Here is a 24,152-nt window from a genome sequence, read left to right as displayed (position 1 = left end):
GGGACAGAATGGAGAGGGAGGGGTTCAAAACACTGTGGTTAAGTAGGTCCAATGCCACCACCAGAAGAGGGGATTAAAGAGATACCCCCCCTTTACACAAGATAAAGTGAGAAACACAGGTCAGTTCTGGACATGAATGCATATTAAAAATAAACATTTAGACCAGCATTCGAATCACCTGGTACTCTTGTTAAAATGCAGACTCTGAATCAGAAGATTTGGCATTGGGCCTGAGATTCTGCATTTCTACCAAGCTCCTAACGGGATACTGAATACTGCTGGTCCCCCAGATTCATCTTTGAGTACCCTCATATCATCCTCCTAATTCACAGTAACTCCTTTCAAGGAAGCAAAACAGTCCCTCTTCCACACGACTGTGTTACTTTTTGTCAAATACTTAAGTTTCATGGGGTTAGTTCTTACTGAATTAAGTATTCTAAACTGAAGTCTATTATAAAATCCAAACTTTGCTAAGACAACTTTAATCCCCTCCCCACTGCCCCTAGGAACCTTCTGTCTTTGGGAAGACAAAGCAATACCAGACTTAAAAAGAAACGTGAATAATGTGATTTAAAACACCAAGCCCAGACACCGACACGTGCATTGACCAAATGCATCATGCAAGAGACCTGGCTGGTAAACACACATCACATAAAAACAAAGTGATGTCTATACTTACCTTTCTAGAAAGTGAATCATCACCAAGTCTTCTCTCCTCCTCTCTACGACGTTCCCTTTCTTCAATTTCCAACTCCCTTTGACGTTTTTTCCTTTCAACCTCTTCTAATTTCTTTACCCGCTCCTGATATTCTCGAAGCTCCTCCTCACGTTTCGCCCGTTCAGCACGCTCTCTCTCTTCCCGCTCTGTACAACGTATCAGGTTATAAAGTGTGCCTCCTACCTGCACGCTTCCCCTAGTGCTAGGTCTACTTCTCTGGTATTAAAGAGGCAGCATAATGTAGAAGGAAATTCTTTTTCAGAATTTTAAGGGTTTACAATCAGCTAAACTTGAATATCAGAAATATTCAAGAAAACAAGTATTATGCCACTCAACACAACTAAAGGAGAATCCCTCCCCCAACTCCTGAGCATCTGGGATGCCAGATAAAGGATCAGCTGAGAGACTTCATCTGGCATGTGTTGCTCAATAAATGTTAACACTATATAGACTACAGTGATAAAAAATAAAAAGGCAGAATTTTCAAAAGAACGCCAAGAACGTGGAAATAAGCTGGCAGAGGACCTAACACCCTCACAGATAACAAACTGCAGAAAACTACAAGCTGGGTTGTCAGAACCTGAGAACTAGTTAGTTGCAGTTAAGAAGGGCTTCGGTGGCGCAGTGGTTGGGGGTCCGCCTGCCGATGCAGGGGACACGGGTTTGTGCCCCGGTCCGGGAAGATCCCACATGCCGCGGAGCGGCTGGGCCCGTGAGCCATGGCCGCTGAGCCTGCGCGTCCAGAGCCTGTGCTCCGCAACGGGAGAGGCCACAACAGTGAGAGGCCCACGTACCGCAAAAAAAAAAAAAGCCAATCATCTTGGTTCCACATTCCTCTATTTTCTAAGTAAGACTGTACAAACTGGACCTATCACCAACCTTACCACATACCTCCAGTCTGTCTACATAGTTACCTTTTAGCATTTTTTCTTCTGCCCTCCTCTGCTCTTCCTCTTCCTTTTCTCTATAGTAGGTTATTCTTCGTTCTTCTTTACGTTGTCTTTTACGTTCTTCCAAACGATTATGCCTTTCTTCTGCTAATCGCTCTTCAAACTGTTTAAGTTTTTCCTGTAATTGAATGGTTACCAAAAAATAAAAAACAATCAAATTTTCAAGGGCTGCAAACTGGCAGTAAGTTTTAAGTTTACAAAATCATTTTAAGTTTCGTGGAACCACAGAAAGCAACCTTTAAGTATAAAAACCAAATTTCCAAAAGACTGAAGTTCTCGCATGTCAAATTTTTAAAATTTTGAACTGACAATATTATCTATAACCAGTGGGTTTATTTTTTTTTTACAATAAATCAAATGATTAAGTCAGAAACTAAGAGCAGGACACTCTGATCTAGTTTTTTCCTTTCTGAACCAAAAGAATAAACAAAAGCTTGTATCAAAAGCACATTTTATGCAGTCCACACTTTCACCTTCAGAAAAATTTGTTCATAGTGATGGTTACTTGGCCTATGAAATAATTTCAAGATATCTCTATTAAAATATTATTTGAATGACGATTATAAATGTTAGCTCAAGACAGAATGTACCACAAGGTTAAAGAAGAATCCTTAAGGTAAAACCCAAAAGCTCATGAATAGATGTTTCCCTGAAACCAGGAAGTTCACCTCATAAACAGACTGTCGTGCTGCCTTGAGCCGCATTACAAATAAATCTCTGTCTTCAAGCATCCGTGACATTCGGTTCTTATGTTCAAGAGCCTTTTCCCGTTCTAGCTGCATTGTAGTAATCTGCAAATACATGATACAAAGTTAAATTTCAAAGTATTCATTATCTGTTTACTAATTTATCCCAAATTCCTGACAGATACTCTTGATGAATTACAAGAAGTTCCTTGGCCCCTTCCATTCTGCCATAAAAATGGAAGGGTAACACATCCCTAGGAAGACAATCAGGGAGAGAAGATGGATAAAGACGACTTGGAGCTGTAAGAAACAGTTTAAACAGTTTAAACTGTAAGAAACAGTTTAAACCCTATGGTACCACAACATTTACAGAGGAAAAACTGAAATGTATATAGTAAAACAAAATAACAAATTCCTCATGGTATAATAGGCACTATGGCTTTACTATTTAACGCATTTTCTTCCTTAAAAACAACTGGAGGGCTTCCCTGGTGGCACAGTGGTTGAGAGTCCGCCTGCCGATGCAGGGGACACGGGTTCGTGCCCCGGTCCGGGAAGATCCCACGTGCCGCAGAGCGGCTGGGCCCGTGAGCCATGGCCGCTGAGCCTGCGCGTCCAGAGCCTGTGCTCCACAACGGGAGAGGCCACAGCAGTGAGAGGCCAGCGTACCACAAAAAAAAACAAAAAACAAAAACAACTGGAGGTTAAGGCAGGATGAATCACTCATATATAGGAAAGCTTTTCCTTTGTGCTCCAAGTAAAACAATAAAAGGTTTCAGGGCACATGGAGCAAATCCTCCTAAGCACTTTAGCTAGTCTGTAACACTTTTCTTTTTCTAATTTCATACATTTAAAGAATTACCACACAAATTACAACTTCTAAAAAAACTGGTAAAACTGGCAACACTAGGCCCAGAATGACAACAATCCAATGGAGCCGAGGAGGAGGGGCAGCCTCCATAGCTGTGTGTTGTCTCCTGCCTGTGGTTATTTTTTTTTAACCAGAATGAGGTCACTCGTTTTTACTACAAATGTGGCTGCTACAAGCATTTCCAAATGTTGCTTTTGTATCGTTAGGTAAATACATACAATACAGACTAACAAAACTATAGAAGGAGCTACTTAGTCACAAAAAACCAGACTGTATGACTCCACCTATAAGAAATATCCAAAACAGGCAAGTCTAGAGACAGAAAAGAGATTAGTGGCTGCTGAGGGAGTGGAGAGAAAACAGAGTGACTGCTAATGGGTATGAAGTTTCTTTCGGGGTATGTTCTAAAATTAGGTTGCACAATTCTGTAAATACACTAAAACCATCAACTGCACACTTTAAATTGGTGAAATACGTGGCATGTGAGTTGTATTACGTGGCATGTGAATTATATGGCATGTGAGTTGCTGGATTTTTTTAAATAAATTTTTCAGCTATCCTTTGGTATTTTACAAGTTTCATTTTTTAATCTCCATTCTGAAAATTTCTGTCTGTCTACCAATCTGTTCGCATGCAGCCATTAAAGCACCGTATCTGGCAAAAGAATACAAAAATCAATTTGAAACCCTGTTCCTATTACTGGTAGAGGACTTAATTAGAGTTTACAGTCTGAAAATATTATAATTAAATGAAAACCTTACTCTTTCTTCTTCTTGTTGTTCCCACAGATCCATGTCTTTAATTCTCTGTTCTTCATAAGCACTCTTTATCAAAGGGATTTCTTCCAAACGTTTAGCTCTTTCAAAGTAGTCAATCTGAGTGTCATGAAAACAAGTACTGTTTAAAAAAAAAAATTCTTTTAAACTTGGCATGTCAAAGTTCACCAGTTCTTTCATTTACCTTTTTTTCTTGATTCTTTAAGCGTTCCTGAAGTTCCTTCTTTTCTTTCTCCAGTTGTTCAACCTGTTTAGCCATGATGAAATCAGGATCCAATTCTTCAAGGTCCTGAAAAGTAATACAAACGCACCATAATTAATAAGAGTATAAAAGTGCATAGCAGTCAATATGGAGCACCATTTCTTTCTAGAAACGTATGCTAAATTACTTTCTTTATAATGGGCAAATGTTTGCAATGGGTAAATTCAGGCAATATAAAAATGTTTTAAAATAGCCTTATTTCCACTTGATTGTAGGGAAAAACAATGTAATCTTAACATCTATTTCTTATTCCTCCATTCTACCGTATTCAAACTCCATTTCAATAGTGGCTAAAAACTGTAGCATCACTAAAAACAAATGCTTACTTCAGAGATTAATGAACTAGCTGTATCAAAATGAGTGAAATAACCAAATAACCCAAAATAAACCAATAAATGGTGAAGAACTGTGCTTCTAAGAGACCCGAATAGAACTGAAGTTTTTAATGCATAATATGCTACATACTTCGATGTCAATATCTTTGAACGCTTTGGCACCCAGTTCTGTCTTCTTGATCTGCTCCAAACGCTCACGAACAGTTTTCTTCTTGATTTGTTCATGTTCCTGTAAGATACGCTCCTTCTCTCTCTCCTTTGCCTCCTGCCGCAGCCTCTCTTCTTCAGCCTTCCGTACTTTCTGGAGTTCAGCTTCCCTCTGCTCCAGCTCTTCTTTCTCACGCTGTATATTCAGACTCTCAAGCCGCTCTTTCCTTTCCTCAATTGTCTGACGGCGAGCCAGGATACGCTGATGCTCTTTTCGTGAATTTTTAAGGTATGCAGTAACAGCTAACTGATGCTGTTCTTCTTTCTCTTGCTTCAAAAACAAATGCATGAAAAAAAAATTTAAGTGACATACCATGGTATCAGACATCAAAAATACTACATAATCCTAATATATTATTCTACATGTATCTGCAGTTAATAACAGACGATAACATTATTCAAGCTACTGGTTCCCAGTATCAAACACTATGGCGCCACTCCTATTTGAAGTCTTTAACGGTAATGACATAGCTGAAGAACGTTTATCTGCTAGGCTGACTTTTCCCTGAACCAAATCTACTTTGAAGTGTTCAAGCCAAGGCGGAATACTAACAGAGCTCACAAACAAGAAACAACTGGAGCAGAAAGGAAAAGCCGAATCATAGTACTCCCCTCTTTGGAGGGTCATCACATGTGGTCTGCTATTGTACGGTTTAACAGTACTCCTTTTATCACATTACCCGAATAGTGTTATCATTTTATCCCATGGAAGGAAGCTCAAAGATCTGCATATCTGATAAAGATATCTGATAAAATATCAAAACTATCAAATACAACTAAATATCAATAGGAAATATATAATAAATCCCTTCTCTCAGACATCATCTCAAACCTTTTTGTGAAAGACATTAAGGGTCCCTCAAATGTTCTGTAGTCCATTTCTCCCAAAGATACATACCAGTATATGAGCTGGCTTAATGACTTCAAGGGCTTTTGCAAGTACCGAGGACATGGCTGTCAGCTGATTTCTGATCTGTTCTGAAGGCATGCTCTGCAGATGAGGACCAATTGGAGCATCTTCTCGAGTAGCGTAATTCAAATCAGATCCAAAACTAAGGGTCCGAGATGTGTGGTCAATACGAACCTTTGAAAATTAAATGGTATTATCAACAGTTAAACCTACATGCAAATATAGTCATTCTACAAATGAATAACTTGATTAAAATTTCAAACGCATTTGAGAAAAAAAATTAACTAAAGAATGTCAAATATAAAAGCTAGAAGTTTGATTCAATAAAGCTTTCAACAGTGCCACTATACCAAAAGCTGAGAAACAAAGAGTATGCGTTTTTTCGTCCTCAAAGGCCTCCAACCTCGGAGTCCCCTTGCAGCACCTACCTGAAGGTCGCAGTGCCTGGCTGCATCTACTATGGCCCGTTCCAGTTGGAAAGCATCAACAAAAGGAACCAGAGAAGTCAAACGAGAAAACTCAATGCTCTGATAAATTTGTGCCACCTGCATAAAAAACACAAGGTTAGTAATAATAGCTATCATTTATTCAGCAATTTTTATGTGGAGTCTCATGACAACCATAGAAAGTAGAAATTTAGCCTATTTTTCAAAGAAAAGAAAACTGAAGCTCAGAGTATGTTAACAGTACATTGCTGGAGCTGGAATTACAATCCAAGGCTATTTCAAAGGATTATATTATATTTTGAACCATCACATAATCCTTTCATATCCTAGTTTCATTAAAAAAAAAAAACCACCTAAATGGTCACATATTTGTAGATAGAGACCTGTTACTTACCTAATTCATCTGAACACTTAATAAAATTGTTTATTTGTCTGAAGGAGACTGGCAGTATTACTACTTAGTTATACTGCTAATTAACCTTCAATTATTTGTATAGCACATAAGAAATAACACTGCTCACATACAGGAGAGAAAGCAGGTCAATGAAATGTGCACAAATACAGAAGTGAACATATAGTAAAAGCCCCAAATGAAACAAATGGAAGACAAAACAGGATCATTTAAGCCATATTATAAACCATAATATTCAAACTTAAGTACAAAGGTGGGCTAAAATATGTTAAAAGACTGACAATACTGGGACTTCCCTGGCGGTCCAGTGGTTTAGACTCCGTGCTTCCAACACAAGGAGCGCAGGTTCTATCCCTGGTTGGGGAACTAAGATCCCATAGGCCGCGCAGTGCAGCCAAAAAAAAAAAAAAAAAAAAAAGACTGACAATACTTAGTGTTAGCAGGAAAAAAGGCTTTCTATTTCTTGTTCACTACTGGTGGGAGGGCCCAAGAATCCGATCTTTGAGGATCTATTAAAGCTTTAAATGTGTAGACCATGACTAATTCCCCTTCTTAGCTACAGGAAATCACAGAAGAATGCAAAGATACAAGTATAGAAGATGCTCACTACTACAACATTTTATGATAGCAAAAAAACTAAAAAATTTCCATCAACAGACTCTGAATAAATAAATCATGGTACCTTTAGACAACGAAAAACTACGTAGGTATTAAAAGGAATAAGACATACACAGCTAACAAGGAAAAATGTGCGAAGACAGTGGCCAACCAAAAAAGGCAAAAGCAGTTATGAATTACATAATTGTTTTTCAAATCAGATAAATAATAAAACTAATTTTGGTGGAGGGTAGAATTTGGGGAGGCTTTCATTTTCTAGGCTATTCCTACATTTTTTAGTTTTGTGATCAAAACAATCAAGGGAGAAATTACAGTTCTTCCATAAAACATTCATTTTTTTCATCTTTACCTGCTGGAGAAGCCGGAGTATGGTGTTGTTCTGCAGCTGTGGGACATACTGTTGTAACTCTGGCTCCTTTTCAGGTTGCTCCCTAACCCAATTTAAAACCTATAAAATCCATTAAATTGAAAAAGAGTTATATTTTCTACACGACAAATACTAAAACACCTGAGATATTTTTTTCAATTTTCTTAATATACAAAACCACCACACAATGCAAAGAAATACAAAAGATAACATGCAGCTATTGACTGTTGTCTGAAGGTGACCGACAGCAATGGCTAAATTAGTCGTGCTGCTAATTTACCTCCAAAGGTTTATTTATTTAGCACATCAGAAATATCTTTTCTCTTGACATAAAAAAAAAGACAATGAAATGTGCACCAAATTCAAACACACAGGACAACACTTCTCTCTTAACAAATAAAAATACAACCTCAACTGCAACAGGGCTGGCTACGTGGTAATGTAACCAAAGCTTACCTTTGTGACTCTCTCACAGAGTTTTAGTGGGTTAAATTCGACTTCCAGCCAATTGTAAAGGTCTTTTACTTCTGGGACAACATACTGTAGCACATTGAATCTGACCTACAGTAAGCAAAACAAAAGGTTTAAACGCTGAAGGTGTTTTCAACTGGGATTCTGAAATGATTATAAATTAAAGAAAAATATAAGATCGGAATTCTGGGATATGACTCTAAGATTATCTAGCCTCAACCTCACCTGCTTGAAATTTATGAAAAAGAAATCCAGGACCACTACGCTGAGTCTCCTGCCCCAAATTATGCAGCTCTCTACAATGAAACCCCAAAAGAATTTACAAGGGAAATAAAAACTCATCAACACAATCAAAATATTTACAAAGACAATTGTGTGGCCAACATCGACTAATTTATTATCAATAACAAGTAAAATACCAGTTTACAAACAACTTTATCACACAAAAGTTATTACAGCAGCGTCACTCCTGACAGCCACAAACTCAAAAAAAACTCAGGACAAAAGGGATAGGTTCACATAATATACAGAAACAGTCAAAGAAAGCACAGCTACATTCAATACATGAATAAATCTCCCAGATGGTGAGGAAAAGAATTTCACATATTATTCCATTTATGTGAAATTTAAATTTCATATAAAATATACAAACAGGCAAAATTAATCTGTGGTGTTACAAATCAGGACAGTGGTTATTCTTGGGGGAAATGGGAGAGTGTTGACTGGAAAAATCTTTTGAGAATTTATGCAATTACATTTATGATTTGTACTTTAAAAAATATTACAGTTTAATACATTTTAAGTTTATATTTGAATAGAACTCAACTTCCTTTCACGATAAAGATGCTGCTTGCATAAACCGCCCTCACAAAGGAGACAAAAAAGTGGTATAATTTTATAAACTCCAAAACTGCCCATAACCAAATCCTATCTTACCTGTGCTCGAACTACATGCAGTGCATGTGACCTTTATCCTTTACTTGTTGGAAACTGCTAACCCAAAGAGAGAAAAACTGCAGCCAACACACCAAGACCCCCAAAGCACAGGAGCATGTACCCCTACAGACTAGGTTCCAAACTGAGGCAACTGTTGGCAGATCCCATCTCCAAGACAGGAGGATGTCCACACTCTCGAACACTCTGGGTTTAACTCCAGTGCAAAATGGGTGCATGACTGATGTCCCACAGCATTTGAATACTTCCCTTGTAAGTGCCCTTGTATGTTTATAGGAATAAGATGTGATACAAGCATTCAAATAAAATTCCCCCAGCCCTGATTTCATTCCTATCAAGAAATTATTCTATAGCCATCATCAGAAAGTCTACAAATAAATCCTGGAGAAGGTGTGGAGAAAAGGGAACCCTCCTACACTGCTAGTGGGAATGTAAATTAGGGCAGCCACTATGGAGAACAGTATGGAGGTTCCTCAGAAAACTAAAATTAGAATTACCATATGACCCATCAATCCCACTCCTGGGCATATATCTGGGCAAAACTATAATTAAAAATGATACATCACCCCTATGTTCACAGCAGCACTATCCACAATAGCCAGGACACGGAAACAACCTAAATTTCCATCAACAGATGAATGGATAAAGAAGACGTAATACACACATACACATACACACACACACACACACACACACACAATGGACTACTACTCAGCCATAAAAAAAACATAATGCCGTTTGCAGCAACATGGATACAACCGGAGATTATCATACTAAGTGAAGTCAAAAAGAGAAAGACAAATACATATGATATCACTTATATGTGGAATCTAAAATATGACACAAATGAACTTATCTATGAAACAGAAACAGACCCACAGAGCACAGACTGGCGGCTGCCAGGGGTGCGGGGTGTAAAGACGGGCTGGGAGTTTGGGGTTAGCAGATGCAAACTCTTCCATACAGAATAAACAACAAGGTCCTACTGTACTACTGTAGAGCACAGGGAACTATATTCAGTATCCTGAGATAGGCCATAATGGAAAAGAATATTTTAAAAATGTACATATATGTATAACTGAATTACTTTGCTGTACAGCAAAAATTAACACAACACTGTAAACCAACTACAATTCGATTTAAAATAAATAAATAAATAAATATTCTACATTTTCCATTTAGCACCCCCTCCAAATAGGGTATGTGCTAGATAGGCTACCATAATCTATTAAAGTACATTTCTCTCTAAAATTAATCATTGGCTTTCTGACCTACCAATCTCTTATGAACTTGATTAATCTGAGTCTGTTCCTGAGATATTAGAATCATTCTCTTGGTGATTATGAACTTAGTTATATGAGCCCAAAACTCAGGTCTTGACCTTGTACATATGGTGAACTCAAGTTTTATAAAATGCCTCGACAGTTAGCAATTCTATTCATCTGGCACCAACCAGTACCTTTCTTATAAACTTAAACATTTATCTATGGGTACAATGAGGACCCAGATGTGGATGTCCTGGCTACTGACCCTGATCCCACCAATACTCACCCCTGAATAAATATCTTTAACACCAAGGTGTGCTATGTACAGATGTGGGCTCAAGAGATATAGATTATACTTCCAGTTTGGCACATTTTTCAGTATTTAAAAAATTTTTTGCTAGTAAGACCTCTTCCTAAACACAATGCTGTTGTTTTATAATTTAATTCAGTCCCATAAAAACTTTCCAAAACACAAAGCTGATTTTTGCAAGTGGAAGCAGAATAAAACATGGAGGCTACAAAGACGGAGAAATACTGTTTTAGATATTAAGTTTTTTAATAAAAGTTGACCACAAAGGGAATTTGCTTTGCTACTATACAGAGAACTATGTTACAAGAGCAAACTGTTGCCATATAGAAAATGTGTTAATTTTTATCTAAATTAATTGACTGCCAGTAAAATAAGGCCTCTTCTCTAATACCTGTCCCTCTTTTTTCTCTTGTCCCAAAGTAATTTGCTGGAGGTGTACCACAATAACCACTAAGTCAGACTATTACTGTTCATCAGAATCTCTAAAATCTAAACTCCTCTAAGAGAGCAAATTCCATTTAGTATCACTTGCCTGGCATGTAACAGACACTCACGTGATAAATTTCCAATGAATTAAAGATTCCACTGTAAAACATTGTGAAGATACAAAATCTTAGGCTCCATATTCTGAAACTGATTTAGTGAATGCAGTGGGTGAAACCTAGAAATCTGCACTTAAAAATGTATTTCACAAATTTCAGTGCATAGCCCTGATTAAGAACCACTAACTTAGAAACATACAATGAAAGTTTAAAAGAAAAAAAAGTTGGAAACATTTTAATTGTCCAGAATTGGGCCTAATCTAACTCACATTCCTTCCTAGCCTCATTATCGTATTTCTAACACCTATCAGCTTGATTTTTTTCTATAGCCCCTGAACATTCTTGCCCATCATCACTTCTCTTACCAAGAGGCCCATATTATTCCTCGAAGCTAGTCCAAGTCTTGTCTGCTACATCAAATTTAACCCCAGCTCACTCAAGACAAAACACCTCAACTAAACAGTGTTGACTTACACCAGTGGTTCTCAAACTTGTCCATGCATCAGAATTCTCAGCATTTAATAATCATAAATTATAAAACCTGACCATATAGCTTTCTGTTCAAAGCCGTAAGAATGCTAAAACTTATACCAACCATATCGTTAATAAGGCCAATTCGCGTTGGTGGGGCTTGCAGGCCTAGCAGTGTTGCAAGGCGACGCTGTTTTTCGACTATAATGCCGTCCATATCCAGAAGTCGAGCAATATCAGTACGCTCAGGGGTAATGGGGATGGAAAGGGTGGCCAGAAGGACTCGAGTAGACATTCTGGAGAACAAAGTTACAATCTGTTAAATTTGTAAATGTTACTTGATAAGCAGAAAGACACTTCTCTTTAATCCTCTAGTAAAATCTGCCACTGACAGAATATGTATACCACCATGGTAAACTGTACTCGTAAGTATTCGTCAAAGCATGGGATTAATTGAAAGAGAAATGGACTATGCAAAAATGAACACTTGGAGAAGCAGAACTTCATTCACCCGCTTACCACCGTCAATGTCTTCTAGCTATAGAGAAAGACTGTGGGGAAAACGGCAGAACAGACATATTTGCATGTACCCCATACTTCCTTATAAAAACATTTAAGGCAGCTTTTAAAACGAAGGGAAAAATGACAATAAGAAAGAGGAAAAAATTACAAGGACCATAAGTGAACATAATTATGGAAGGTGGGGGTCAAAAGCTAAAGCTTCCTTAAAACACAAAAGGAGTCAGGTTGAATTCAGAGCACCGTAGGACACAAGGATTGTACGCTCTGGAGCACAAGAGTCTAGAGTTGGAATCTCAGCTTCACGATTCCCAAGACTGGAACCCTAGGCAAGCAAAATACTTCATTTTCTGAGTCACAAGGCTGTTGTGAGGATAAAGGAAAATAACGTACATAACGTACATAGAGCAAAACAGCTTAACGATTATGACAGCACTCTTACAGTATTTTCTAATGGGAGAGTATAGAAACAACAAAGGAAAATCAGGTTTTTTCTTATCCCCAACAGACATGGATTACGTACAGGACAGTGAATGACAAAATGAACACTATCCTCAAGAATTATTTTTAAAAAATACATACTAGAAAAATTCATTTATTTGGTTCCATGTATTGCTTTAAAAGCTAAAAGAAAAACAATCTGGTGTATATATTTCTACTAGAGGCCAAAATAACATGGTCTACCAATAAGATACGGTATGTGAGTTGCCTAAACCCAACTGAAATGTACAATAAAAACCCAACATGACTGAAAGAAAAGTATATATGTAATGTTAAAAAAATAAAATGGGGCCTCCCTGGTGGCGCAGTGGTTGAGAGTCCGCCTGCCGATGCAGGGGATACGGGTTCGTGCCCCGGTCTGGGAGGATCCCATATGCCGCGGAGCGGCTGGGCCCGTGAGCCATGGCCGCTGGGCCTGCGCATCCGGAGCCTGTGCTCCGCAACGGGAGAGGCCACAACAGTGAGAGGCCCACATACCGCAAAAAGAAAAAAAAAAAAAAAAAAAAAAAAAAAAAAAAAAAAAAATGGTCTTTAGATTGTTAGGTTATAGACTATCTATCTACATAAAAATACACACACCAAATATTCTATACAGTTAATGTTTCATAGTTGGGGAAAAGTTACTTGATAGAAGTACTCATTTCTTTTGTCTAATTAGTTCCTAGATTCTAAATACCCATACGTGGATAGAAAGCTCATACCTTAACACTGACTTTCCTAATATTCCATTTTCTGAATTGGAGAGTTATCAGATAAAAGATAGCTACTGAAGACCAAGAATACTGCCCAAGAAGAACCACGTCGAGATATTTTTGGTAGCTACAACTGGAAGGACTGCTACTGGCACCCAGTGGGTAAACCAGGGATGCTGCTGAAGATCCTGAATGCACAGTCCCCTCCACAACAAAGAATGAACCAGCCCCAAATGTCAACAGCAAAGAAGCTGAGAAACCCTCATCAAACACTATCATGCTATTTAGAAGTTATTTCTTTCATAATTTCAATACTATCTGACAATAAGACTCTTACCTTTGCATCTCTTCTTGTGTAAGATTCTTTCTCATTTCTCTAGATAAGTGATAAAGACGATGGAGTGTAGATGCATGAAAAAGAGCATTTCCAGATTTCCAAAACACAGTTGAGACTTTGTTATAATAATTTGCCATCAACTGAGGTTTGGGCGGTTTTTTAGACAAGGAGAATAGCCCATGAATATCTTCCACAGCTTTAAATGCTTCCTAAAATTAGTGGTACAAATTACAGTCATTGCATTGTAAACAAACAAACAAATCTAACTCAAATCTCTTTATGAAACTTAAAATACAGAACACAATAATAAAAATGGCAAATAAAATGCCTTCATGTGTGGTTCTTTTTATTCATCTTATAATTCAATATCTGATATGTTTCAGAGAAACATCATAATTACAAAAAACACTAAATCCTTAAACTGCTTAAAGTAGATTGCCCAAACTTTTTAAAAAAAGATGCATATTATCATACTGCTTGAGGGAATATACATTTTTTTAATCTGAAAGGATATAAAACACAATATAGAGGTTATTTCTGAGTGATAAAGATAATGGGTATTTTCTCCCTTTTACTTATCTATTTTTTCTATACTAAGCGTGTTTACTTGTCTTCTATTGAACTCTTTTTCCTCTTTAGTTCATCAGACAGTATTCCAAGGGTGTACCCTACAGAAACAGAAAATATGGGGAGAGCGGGAAATCACATTTCCACTTGGCTGAAAAACTACCAATTTTTAGTTTCTTCCTCCACAATTTCAATTAGATTTGGTGGGGTAATCAAATGTATAAAAACAATTCATGTGAAAATGTCTTTGCAGAATTCTTAAGAGTAAAAAGGCCATGCTGAGGACAAGATTCCCAACACCACTGGGATCTCCAATGTAGGATATTCACTGTGCATTGCTTACTAAGTCAGGGCAGCACTGAGATTTCTAGGAGATAATCTAGTGCAGTGCTTCTGTAGCTCTCTGCGGTAGAGGACAAGTTCATCTTTGTCATTTCTAACCTGTTGCCACCAATACTTTTATAAAATACAATAAAATTAATTACTACAAAAATAAGATGGAAAGATGAACTTAGACTTTTTTTTAATCAGAGTAAATAGACACAAAACTACCATGAAACTTCTTTAAAAATTTTTGTAAATGCATATTCTCCAAGCATTAAGCCACACTTTGAGCACTGAGGTCTGAAAAAGATTACATGATTTGGCTCAGAACTGACAGCAGGCATCAAGAACCAAAATATCTGAGACTTCCTGTCCAGAACTCTTCCTACTCCATTAGACAACCTTAAATTTGTCACCTATCTATTGAAATTAACCAACAGATTATCAAGATGCAGATACTCATTAAGAAAAAAAAAGGTAACATGGGCAGTTATTACTACAAAGAAAAGCTAACAGTTCACAACATACCTGCCACAATTCCATGCTGATAGCACTGTCCAACTGAACGAGCCTGGTTTCCAAATGCATGGACTGGCTCTCTGGATTATTAAGATTGATTGCTGTACTTTGGTTATGGTGACGTTGAATCTGAGACAAGTGCATTCTCAAATTGTCACACAGCTTACGGAATTCAGCCTTACGGGTATATTGGAGGCAGAATTTGAAAGCTATAAGCATAAGTGTAAAATATATTAGATACTTTCCACCATCAACTTAAGTATTTGAATAGGTTTTATTTCATATACTAAGGTCAGTTATTTTAACAAGATTTACCAAACTCACCATCAGTCTTTAGAAGTGATCAGAGTCATAACTCACTTCATGTGCCCTGACCACCTTTTGGACATAGTCATCAGTCCTGGTCTAGGACTAAAATACGGTTCTGGGAGAGTTTACAAAAGGAAGCGATTCAAATTTAGGTCTAGGAGGGACTCACCTTTCAAACACTTCAAACCCTAAAAGAGCAAAAAAATTCTGGTCTGAAATACAATGAACTTTCCTATCTAAGTTACTAGAAAACAAGCTTTTGCACTAATTAAAACTAAATAATACGAACTGGGGGTGTGTGGTAACCTAATTTCAACTGTGTACACAGATGTGTAAATGAAGTATTTGCTCCACCATTAAAATACATAGTCATTTTCTACTGTCAAAAAAATGCAATACTAAAATAACTTTTGTCCTTCCCTTAAAAAAGAGTATTTCTATTTCAAAGGATGCAGTTTAACTACAAGTTAATATTTATCTCAACTATTATCAAAAAGCCCTAGCTTGGGCTTCCCTGGTGGCGCAGTGGTTGAGAGTCCGCCTGCCGATGCAGGGGACGTGGGCTCGTGCCCCGGTCCGGGAAGATCCCACATGCCGCGGAGCGGCTGGGCCCGTGAGCCATGGCCGCTGAGCCTGCGCTTCCGGAGCCTGTGCTCCGCAACGGAAGAGGCCACAGCAGTGAGAGGCCCGCGTACCGCAAAAAAAAAAAAAAAAAAAAAAAAAAAAAGCCCTAGCTTATTTGTTAAATGAAAATTCACATATGCTAGCCATGTAAGCATAACGAAACAGATAGCCAATCAGCCCCATATTAAAAAGAATGGCAACACCTGCTTGTGCCTAAGGCCAAAGTAAGAAAAAGCCAAGAGCCACTCTCAAGTCACTTACAGTTAAAGGCTGCTTTGACAGTAAGGCAAAAAGATAAGGAAAACAGAGTTAACACAGTTCTTCAGATTAAAAGTGCATGCAGTATTAACTACTAGATACTTTTTATGATGATCCTGAGTCATCAAGAAGGTTTAGTTCTATATTCAGTAACACTGTTTAAGAAAGGAAAAATACATAGTTTTTCATAGGATCATGTAAGTCTTCTGGACCTTAAAAAGACTTTAGAAACCCAGTACATGGTTAAGTAGCTTGCCAAAGAATATGTTGTGGAGTCGAAAGTAGAACTCAAGTTTGCCAGAAAGCAATCAAAAAGTTAAGTTTATCTTTCCAGTCACTTGGAAAATTCCAAAATGACTTTAAAAGGTGTTTCAGACATCAGTGGAATACAGAGAATTACCTTGACTAATGAAACAAATTCTTTATAATCATTTATGTAATATTCAAATGAATGCTAATCATCTACAACAATAAGAACTATGTAAAATAAGTACTACAGAGAAAAGGAGGTTAACTGTAACAGCTAATCTTTTGCAAAACCTATCCTTCAGTCAACTTTCAAATCAGTTCTTGTTTTACCTTGCTGGGCAATATCATGGTAGAGACGCTCAACTCTAGAATTGTTTCGAAGAAGGTCCAAACACTGTCTGTACGATTCCCACAGGAATTTAACCCATGGAGTTAAAAGTAATCTGTCAGTACGATCCTGAGTGTCTTCACCACTCACAGCACTTAGGAGAACACTACAAAAATATTTAAAAACATTGAAAACAATTTTAGACATGGTTTCCTACTTTGCCATATGATTATAAAACCAAAACCAAAATTGATCATTATAAAATAGTTTAAATTGTTACTACAACTCTGGACACACTGTAAAGCTATCACTTAGTGTCAAAGTATTTGAATTCCCAATCTGTATTACAGCCATTTAAATTAGTATACACCCTCCTATCTGATGGTTGTAATTTTCCACCTTTATGAACTTTGAATAGTAATGACTTCTTGAGGTTACCATACATTTAAAATTTCAAAGATAAGCATTCCTTCTAGCAAACATCTACTTCAAATGGGTATGATGGAGACACATGTAAAGAAAAACAATGAGAAAAATTTACTTAGCAATTTAACCCACACACCTCTCAGGAGTTTGAATATTATCCAGATCTTCTATGTCTAAGACCATCTGCTGGGATTCTTCTTTAGCAGCTTCAGTTTTCTCCTCTGCCAATTTCAAGTATGCCCTAACAACATCCTCTAGAGATTTGATGTTCACCTAGACAAAATAAATTAATTAATTAAACTTTCCCCAACAAACCATAAAATATTTTAAAAGCAAACTTTATGATATAAAACGTAATAACTTTCAGAGGCAAACTCCTCTGAAAATTACTAAAAGCACTTAGTAAAACATAAAAACCCAGCCGTTCATACCTGTTGACAAATGTTCTTATACTGATATAAGCCTTCTTTAGCCAAGTGGCTCTTGCGAAGATCCACACAAAGTTCCAAGTATTTCAACATAATTGGCTCGTGTATCTTTTGCCATGTTCTATGTTTCTTACTTTTCATAACATCATAAAGAACGTCCAAAGCAGGCTGCTTTTTGCCAACTTCAAGAAATTCTGGAAAAGTAATTCAGGAGAATTAAAATCAGTTATGTATACTATATAAATGCCTAAATCTTGCTTTTTAATTTGGCTGTTTTAATTTCTGAACCTATTACTATCTCTTTTGAGGTCAAATTTATTTTTGACTTCTAAAGCTATGCCAAAATTATCCAAGGTAAAACAATGAAAAATGAATACTACCTCAAATATTACCTACAGGTAAAACTAGATTTCACTCAATTCCTCTGTACCAATTATATCTTTCTAAGCTATTTGAAAGTTCCAGAAATTCAAGTCATGAGGGAAAACAATCTCCCCCTTGTACATGCAGAAAAATCAAGTATAACTTCGGTCACAATGATCTGGCTGATGAACTTTTTGTTAGTTTATGTTAAGACTTGAGGCAGAAAAAACAAATTAGATTGACTTTTTTCCTTTACAATCTATTGACTGTGTGGGTCTATTTCTGGGCTCTATAGTGATCGTTCTCTATTGATCTGTCTAGTCTTTTGCCAATACCTCACTGTCTTGATTACTGTAGCCATATAGAAAAGTCTTCAAATCAAGTAGGGTGAGTACTCCAACTTTGTTCTTCAGTATTGTGTTGGCTATACAACACCTTCTGCCTTTCCACATAAAACTTCAAAATTAGCTTGTAGATACCTACAAAACAGCTCATTGGGGACTTCCCTCATGGCCCAGTGGTTAAGAATCCGCCTTCCAATGCAGGGGACGTGGGTTCGATCCCTGGTCCAGGAACTAAGATCCCACATGCCACAGGGCAACTAAACCCGAGCGCTGCAACTACTGAGCCTGCACGCTCTGGAGCCCACGCACCACAATGAGAGAGAAGTCCACATGCCACAAGGAAAGATCCCACATGCCGCAACTAAGACCCAGCCAAATAAATAAAATAAATAAGTTAAAAAAAAAAGAAAGCTCACTGGGATCTTACTGAATCTATATAACAAGTTTGGGAAAACTGACAACAGTATTTACTCTTCCAATCCATGAGCACAGAATATCGCTCCACTTATTTATCCCAGTCTAAACATGAGAAACATTGAGACAAATCCCAGCTGAGAGAGAAAATACCTGACCAATACTCCTCAAAACCGTCAAGGCCATCAACAAATCTAAGAAACTGTCACAACCAAGAGGAGCCTAAGGAGACAACTAAATGTAATGTGGTATCCTAGATGGGATCCTGGAATACAGAAGGGACATTAGGAAAAGCTGAGGAAATATGAAGTATGGACTTTCCTTAATAACAACGTAACAGCACTGATTCATTAATTATGAAAAATATACCACACAGATGTAAGAGATTCATTAATAGGAGAGTCTGTGTGTGGTGTATATGGGAACCCTCTGTACTATATAATTCTGTAAATCTCAAATTTCTAAGATTAAGCTTATTGTTTAATTGAGAAAAAAAAATTTAGAACGTAGAGCAAAGAAATGTATACTCTTAAAATTCACCACCTAAACCTGAAGGCATGTACATGGCAATATTTCAACATCAGTTCCAATCTTAGGTATGTTGCTCGTTTTGAAACTCAAACAAAAGCAAAGTCTCCTCTATCACATTATTTCTGACCAAGGTTAAAATTTATATTTTTTCTCATCTTATTTTCTTTTGTACACTTAATAGACTAGGGGGTAGTATTTTTCTGGTTATGTTCAACTTAAAACTCAGTCACTGGCAAACTTCACACACAAAAAAATCTCTCCACTGAACATTTGAAAAATAATTTGGCAGAACTGAACACTAGTTTACACTATTAAAAAAATCTGTTTTTTAAAATCATTGTTTACTTTCCTCCTAAGGAAAAAAAATCCTTGACAAAAAATTCTTTTAAGTGTTAACCTAACAATGTATAACATTAACTGTGCTAGGTAGGCAAACATAGGTAAAAATGTCTCTTATTTGGAGGATTTACTAGATCTACAGATTTAGTGAGTAACTCTGTTATTTCTTCTTCCAATTATCACATCTTTCAGGAATGCTGTTTCTAAACATTCCTTCCTCCCGGAAAACTACAAACAATATTCCAACTCTAGTATATTAAAAGGCTTGCACAGGATAAATGACAAAACATACTGAACTTAGTATCTTTAACACAATATCCTACATCATCCCATATTATATCAAATCATATTCCTCACAGGCAAATGAATATAACCCCCTCTTCAATACTTCAATAGTCTCAATATCAAACCTGCCAATATGACAGAAAGGCCATTTTCAGTTGCGTCAATTTTATTACCTCCCCCCAAATAAATCCTACAAAATTAAACAAAGATGTAATACAACTAGATACTTTGTTGAAACAAGCCTTTTCTATGTTAAGGGGAGGACCTACCCATCTTCTTCCTGGAGCATGCACAGAAGATTATTTTAAAATCCAACAGTACTTTAAATCCTTTTCAAAACTGACATAAAGTTTCTATCATCCAAAAATTGGGGAGTAAATGTTTTTAAATTTATCCTTTACATTAAGAATATCACAGCAGCACACCAAGATGATCTATTATAACCTATTATATCCAATTCCCAAACTTATGCTGAGGATTTAAATCCCATACTACCATATATAAACACTGTCAATGCAATACAGAATAGGCACAAAGAGTCACCAGCATGATGTGGTGACAAAATATTAAACTGTCAAAAAAATAATTCACTTTCCCCATATCTTATTTTTAAATTCGTGTGGTATCTTAATGTCATTTTAAAAAAAAACAGGAAGTCTTGTTCAGTGATACAACTAAAAGTACTTTTCATTTCCTCAACAGCCAATCAAAATTTAGGATTCCAAATTCAATACTTTCAAACTCTGAAACAATAGTTTCATAAAAGCCAAACCAAATGCATTAAAAAATAATTTTTCATAGGACCATCACCACCACCAAGAAAAAAAGGAAAACATGGATACCAGGCAAGGATGTTTTTAAAAGAAAACACTGAAATGGAAAGAAGTTTCTCATGATGATCCATGAGGGTGATCACGTTCCTGTCTTTATCCTAACTGATACCTGAGGATATAGTTTAGATGATCCTCTGGATCATCTAATTAGGGGAAAAAAGAGTTTTTGAGGCTGGAAAAAACTATCACACACTAAAACCTCTACTGTAAAATTTACAGAAATGTTCATTTCCAGATTGATATTTTTGAAATAAAAATTAAAATCTGGAATTACCAACTATTACTAGGAGGGTGGGCATTCTGAGCTTACCTTTAAGACACCATGAATGAAACTATGTGTCTACCTATAAAGAAAAACTTTAGGTCAACCCTTCAATTTTACTAGTTTATTTGTGCACTGGACCAAGCAGATAAGCTATAATGTTACACAATTTGTGGGTTTATTAACAACTTCATTTTTAAGTCATTGGTTGTAGAGTGTTAAAAAGTTAAAAGTTAAAAAGCTGTTACAAGGTCAGAAACAACTGATTTCTTAACAATATAAACTGGAAAAGGGCTTTTTCCAAATGATTCTGGGGAGTGAATTTCTTGCCTGTAACTGCTGGGCCAAGTTCTCATTTTCCTGGATTGTTTTCCAATTGTTTCCAAAAATATTGCTCTGATAAACTATTCTACACTTAAATTTATTCATGTTTTATTAGGGTAACATAATGGATGAGGTCCAAATGTGATTAAGATTACCAATGTTATAGATAAATGAGATGATTTCCATTAAAATAAAATGTGCTTTGATCATCCTATTTAAAGTTTTGTAAGCAGTGTCATTTGCCAGGCACATTCTGCTCTTTGACATAAGATGGGATCTCTCTCGTTCACAAGATCAAAGGTACAGAAATTACTACTTGAGAGGTAAGGCATCTCTACCATCCTACACTCATCCTACAGCTTAAAGGGGCCTTTTTGAAAAACTACACTAACAAAATTCAAGTTCCCACCTCCATTTCAGTATCCCTTTCTCATCTTGCCTACTTGAATTTCTGACATTTTCCCCATATTGCCCTCCATGAATCAAATCTATTTCAACTTAGAAACTGTGAGAAAAGATTCAAGATTTGTTACATATCATATATCCCTTCTAATTTTAAAAAATTACTGACATATTACGTTCATAAAAAGATTCAGAAGGGAAGAGCAGAGGAAACAAGGCCTGAACACATCAAATGTGTAATATTTAGGCCATTGAGATTACAGTGCTTCAGCCAATTAACACGGGGAAAAAATCTCTGTTGGTCAAGCATTCAAAGGACTGTAAAACAGATCTGCAGAAGCAATTACAGCAGTAATTTCACCCAAGTCATTTGGTATACCACAATATAATTCGCTAAGTTTCAAAACATCAAAAAAAATTTTTTCCCTAACTTTGCTAGCTCATTTTGTAGGGTTAAATTTCCATCTCAGTCTATTTTCTTTCCTATAAATTAATCAACATCTGTAAACTTCTTGCCTGTTCTAACTATTAGATGGAGAATTAAAAGGGGTGTTTAGATCAAAGTTATAGTTTCAATTGTTTTTAAAACAATTACTCTATTCCACAGAATATGGCACTACCCTATTTCACAGACTGTTACTTCTCCCCGAAATTCTTACTTCTAGTTAAAGTAACAAGCATGTGACAAACAGACCTCTGGTCCTGACAGATTATCAGTAGTATCAATAGTATGTACTGACTGAAACTGACCTTTTCCTAAGAGGATTTTCAAACAAACTACCAAAATAAGCTTCACAAGCATAAAAGCTTAACAGACACGGCATATCCACCTACAACATGGGTAAGATCCAAAACTTGTTTGGATGGAAGGGTGAAACTAAGAGCAATGGACGCCCTTAACACTTACAAACCCTAAATAAGAAAGTGTTTAAAGACCAGAGGCACGTATAGTACATTTGCACCCCCATAATGCCAACGTAATAAATGCCTCCTGAATAGACTGGGACAAGCACAAGTTTTCCCAGAAGCGCCATAAGTTTTCCCATAAGTACACATATGGAAATAAAAATCGCCAAGTAGCAGCACCGTAGTGAAAAAATCGACTGATCTGGAAGAGACCTTGGTTTTAGGCTCCTAGCTCAACAACTAACTCCCAGAGTGACCTTGGGCAAACCAGACTCCCTAGGCCTCACTTTCGTTATCTCTGAGAGAGAACGTGAAGTCCCTCTTACAGTATTAACTCTGTTCCAACTTCCTGTGATTCGGAGTAGGCTTCTGAGCTGCCAATAATCAATGCCAGAAAAAAGAGAAAACGGGTTAAATGGGTCAGAGTCCCCGAAGAGGAGATAGTGGTCAGAGGGGAGGGTAAGTGGACCCTGACCCCGCAAAGCGCGAGGCTGGATTCGGGGGGTGCCGAGCTGTCTGCGGGAGGGCCGGAGGTGGGACTGCCCGGCTCCCGGCCCGGCGGGAGGTGGAGCCGAGGTTCTCGAGTGCATTGTCCCCGGGAGGGAGCCATGTTTCCTCCTCCCCGGCACTCCCAGATGGCGGCCGGGGGCGCGGGGCCGAAGCTGAAAGCCCCGTGGTCTGGAGGACCAAGCGGAGGCGGGTGGGAGGGAGAACCTCGGGACCAGGTAGGCCTGTCTCGGGAGCCGCGGTCCCGAGACTCACCCAGCGGCAGCGGCGGCGGGAGGGACGGGCCCCCGAGCGACGACGGTTCCCTGCTCCGCGCCTCCCACCCCCCAGTCGGTTGGAGCGAGAAGGGACACCATGCTCAACCACGGCCTGAGTCGGCGGCGGGCAGGCCGCATCGGCCTCCTGTGCAGCCGCAGCTGGGCGGCGAAGCAGCGAGAAGCTGGCCCGGGCGCCTCGACTTCCGAGGCCTCGGGCCGCCCCAGTCCGGCGCGCCCTGATCCCCTGCTCACCGTTGGCGCGTTTGAGGGCATTTTCCGGCCTCTGGAAATAGGCCGGCATCTTGGCGGCAGGCTCAGCTCACCCGGCGTCAGCGAACTCCTTAGGGGCCCGGGCCAGGAGAGGAGACGAAGGGGAAGCAACGCGAGGCTCCACGCGCCTCGCCAGCAGTTGCCCGCGCCCAGCCGGCCAGAGACGGAAAGGAAAGAGCCACGTGACCCCCGCGCGGCGGCGCCGCCGCCGCCTAGGCCCCGGATGTAGGGGCGGGCCTTCGCCCGCGCCCCGCCCCTCCTCGCGCGCAGGCGCGTTGGCCTGCCGGCTGACGTGGCGCCGGCCGAAGTCTTCCTAGATCTCTGGCTGCACCTGGGGACTCCGCGGGGAAATATTAGAGAGCCGGTTCTCCGGCACCTCACTCTTCGAGCGACAATCTGGGTGGGAAAGGTGAGATTTGGGTCAGAGCTTCTGTCTGGCGAGAAGGCACAGATTCTTCTTTTA

General features: G+C 38.3%; 1 protein-coding gene and 2 non-coding genes across 3 annotated transcripts in view; all 3 read right to left on the bottom strand.

Annotated features, from left to right (window-relative positions):
* EIF3A (eukaryotic translation initiation factor 3 subunit A) overlaps positions 1–23,871 on the bottom strand; it is a 33,058-nt gene extending 9,187 nt beyond the window's left edge. Inside the window, exons 1-17 of the mRNA XM_060099008.1 lie at positions 23,672–23,871; positions 17,656–17,846; positions 17,361–17,497; positions 16,801–16,964; positions 15,040–15,239; positions 13,621–13,829; positions 11,696–11,867; positions 8,015–8,119; positions 7,541–7,639; positions 6,144–6,260; positions 5,704–5,889; positions 4,729–5,076; positions 4,186–4,290; positions 3,987–4,100; positions 2,337–2,459; positions 1,633–1,786; positions 680–864 (exon numbers count right to left, since the gene is read on the bottom strand). Of these exons, the coding sequence (XP_059954991.1) occupies positions 680–864; positions 1,633–1,786; positions 2,337–2,459; positions 3,987–4,100; positions 4,186–4,290; positions 4,729–5,076; positions 5,704–5,889; positions 6,144–6,260; positions 7,541–7,639; positions 8,015–8,119; positions 11,696–11,867; positions 13,621–13,829; positions 15,040–15,239; positions 16,801–16,964; positions 17,361–17,497; positions 17,656–17,846; positions 23,672–23,720 (2,658 nt within the window). The 5' untranslated portion in view covers positions 23,721–23,871. The remainder of the gene's footprint in view (positions 1–679; positions 865–1,632; positions 1,787–2,336; positions 2,460–3,986; positions 4,101–4,185; positions 4,291–4,728; positions 5,077–5,703; positions 5,890–6,143; positions 6,261–7,540; positions 7,640–8,014; positions 8,120–11,695; positions 11,868–13,620; positions 13,830–15,039; positions 15,240–16,800; positions 16,965–17,360; positions 17,498–17,655; positions 17,847–23,671) is intronic.
* On the bottom strand, positions 6,588–6,717 carry LOC132501705 (small nucleolar RNA SNORA19). The gene has a single exon (XR_009534291.1). It is a non-coding gene; the product is annotated as a small nucleolar RNA SNORA19 (small nucleolar RNA).
* Positions 7,784–7,915, bottom strand: LOC132501721 (small nucleolar RNA SNORA19). Its single transcript, XR_009534295.1, has one exon. It is a non-coding gene; the product is annotated as a small nucleolar RNA SNORA19 (small nucleolar RNA).
* Positions 23,872–24,152: the final 281 nt, after the last annotated feature.

This window comes from Mesoplodon densirostris, chromosome 1 (assembly GCF_025265405.1).
Source record: "Mesoplodon densirostris isolate mMesDen1 chromosome 1, mMesDen1 primary haplotype, whole genome shotgun sequence".
Lineage (NCBI taxonomy): Eukaryota > Metazoa > Chordata > Mammalia > Artiodactyla > Ziphiidae > Mesoplodon > Mesoplodon densirostris.
The sequence above is the reverse complement of the archived record's forward strand: the minus strand, read 5'-3'. Positions and strand labels throughout refer to the sequence as shown.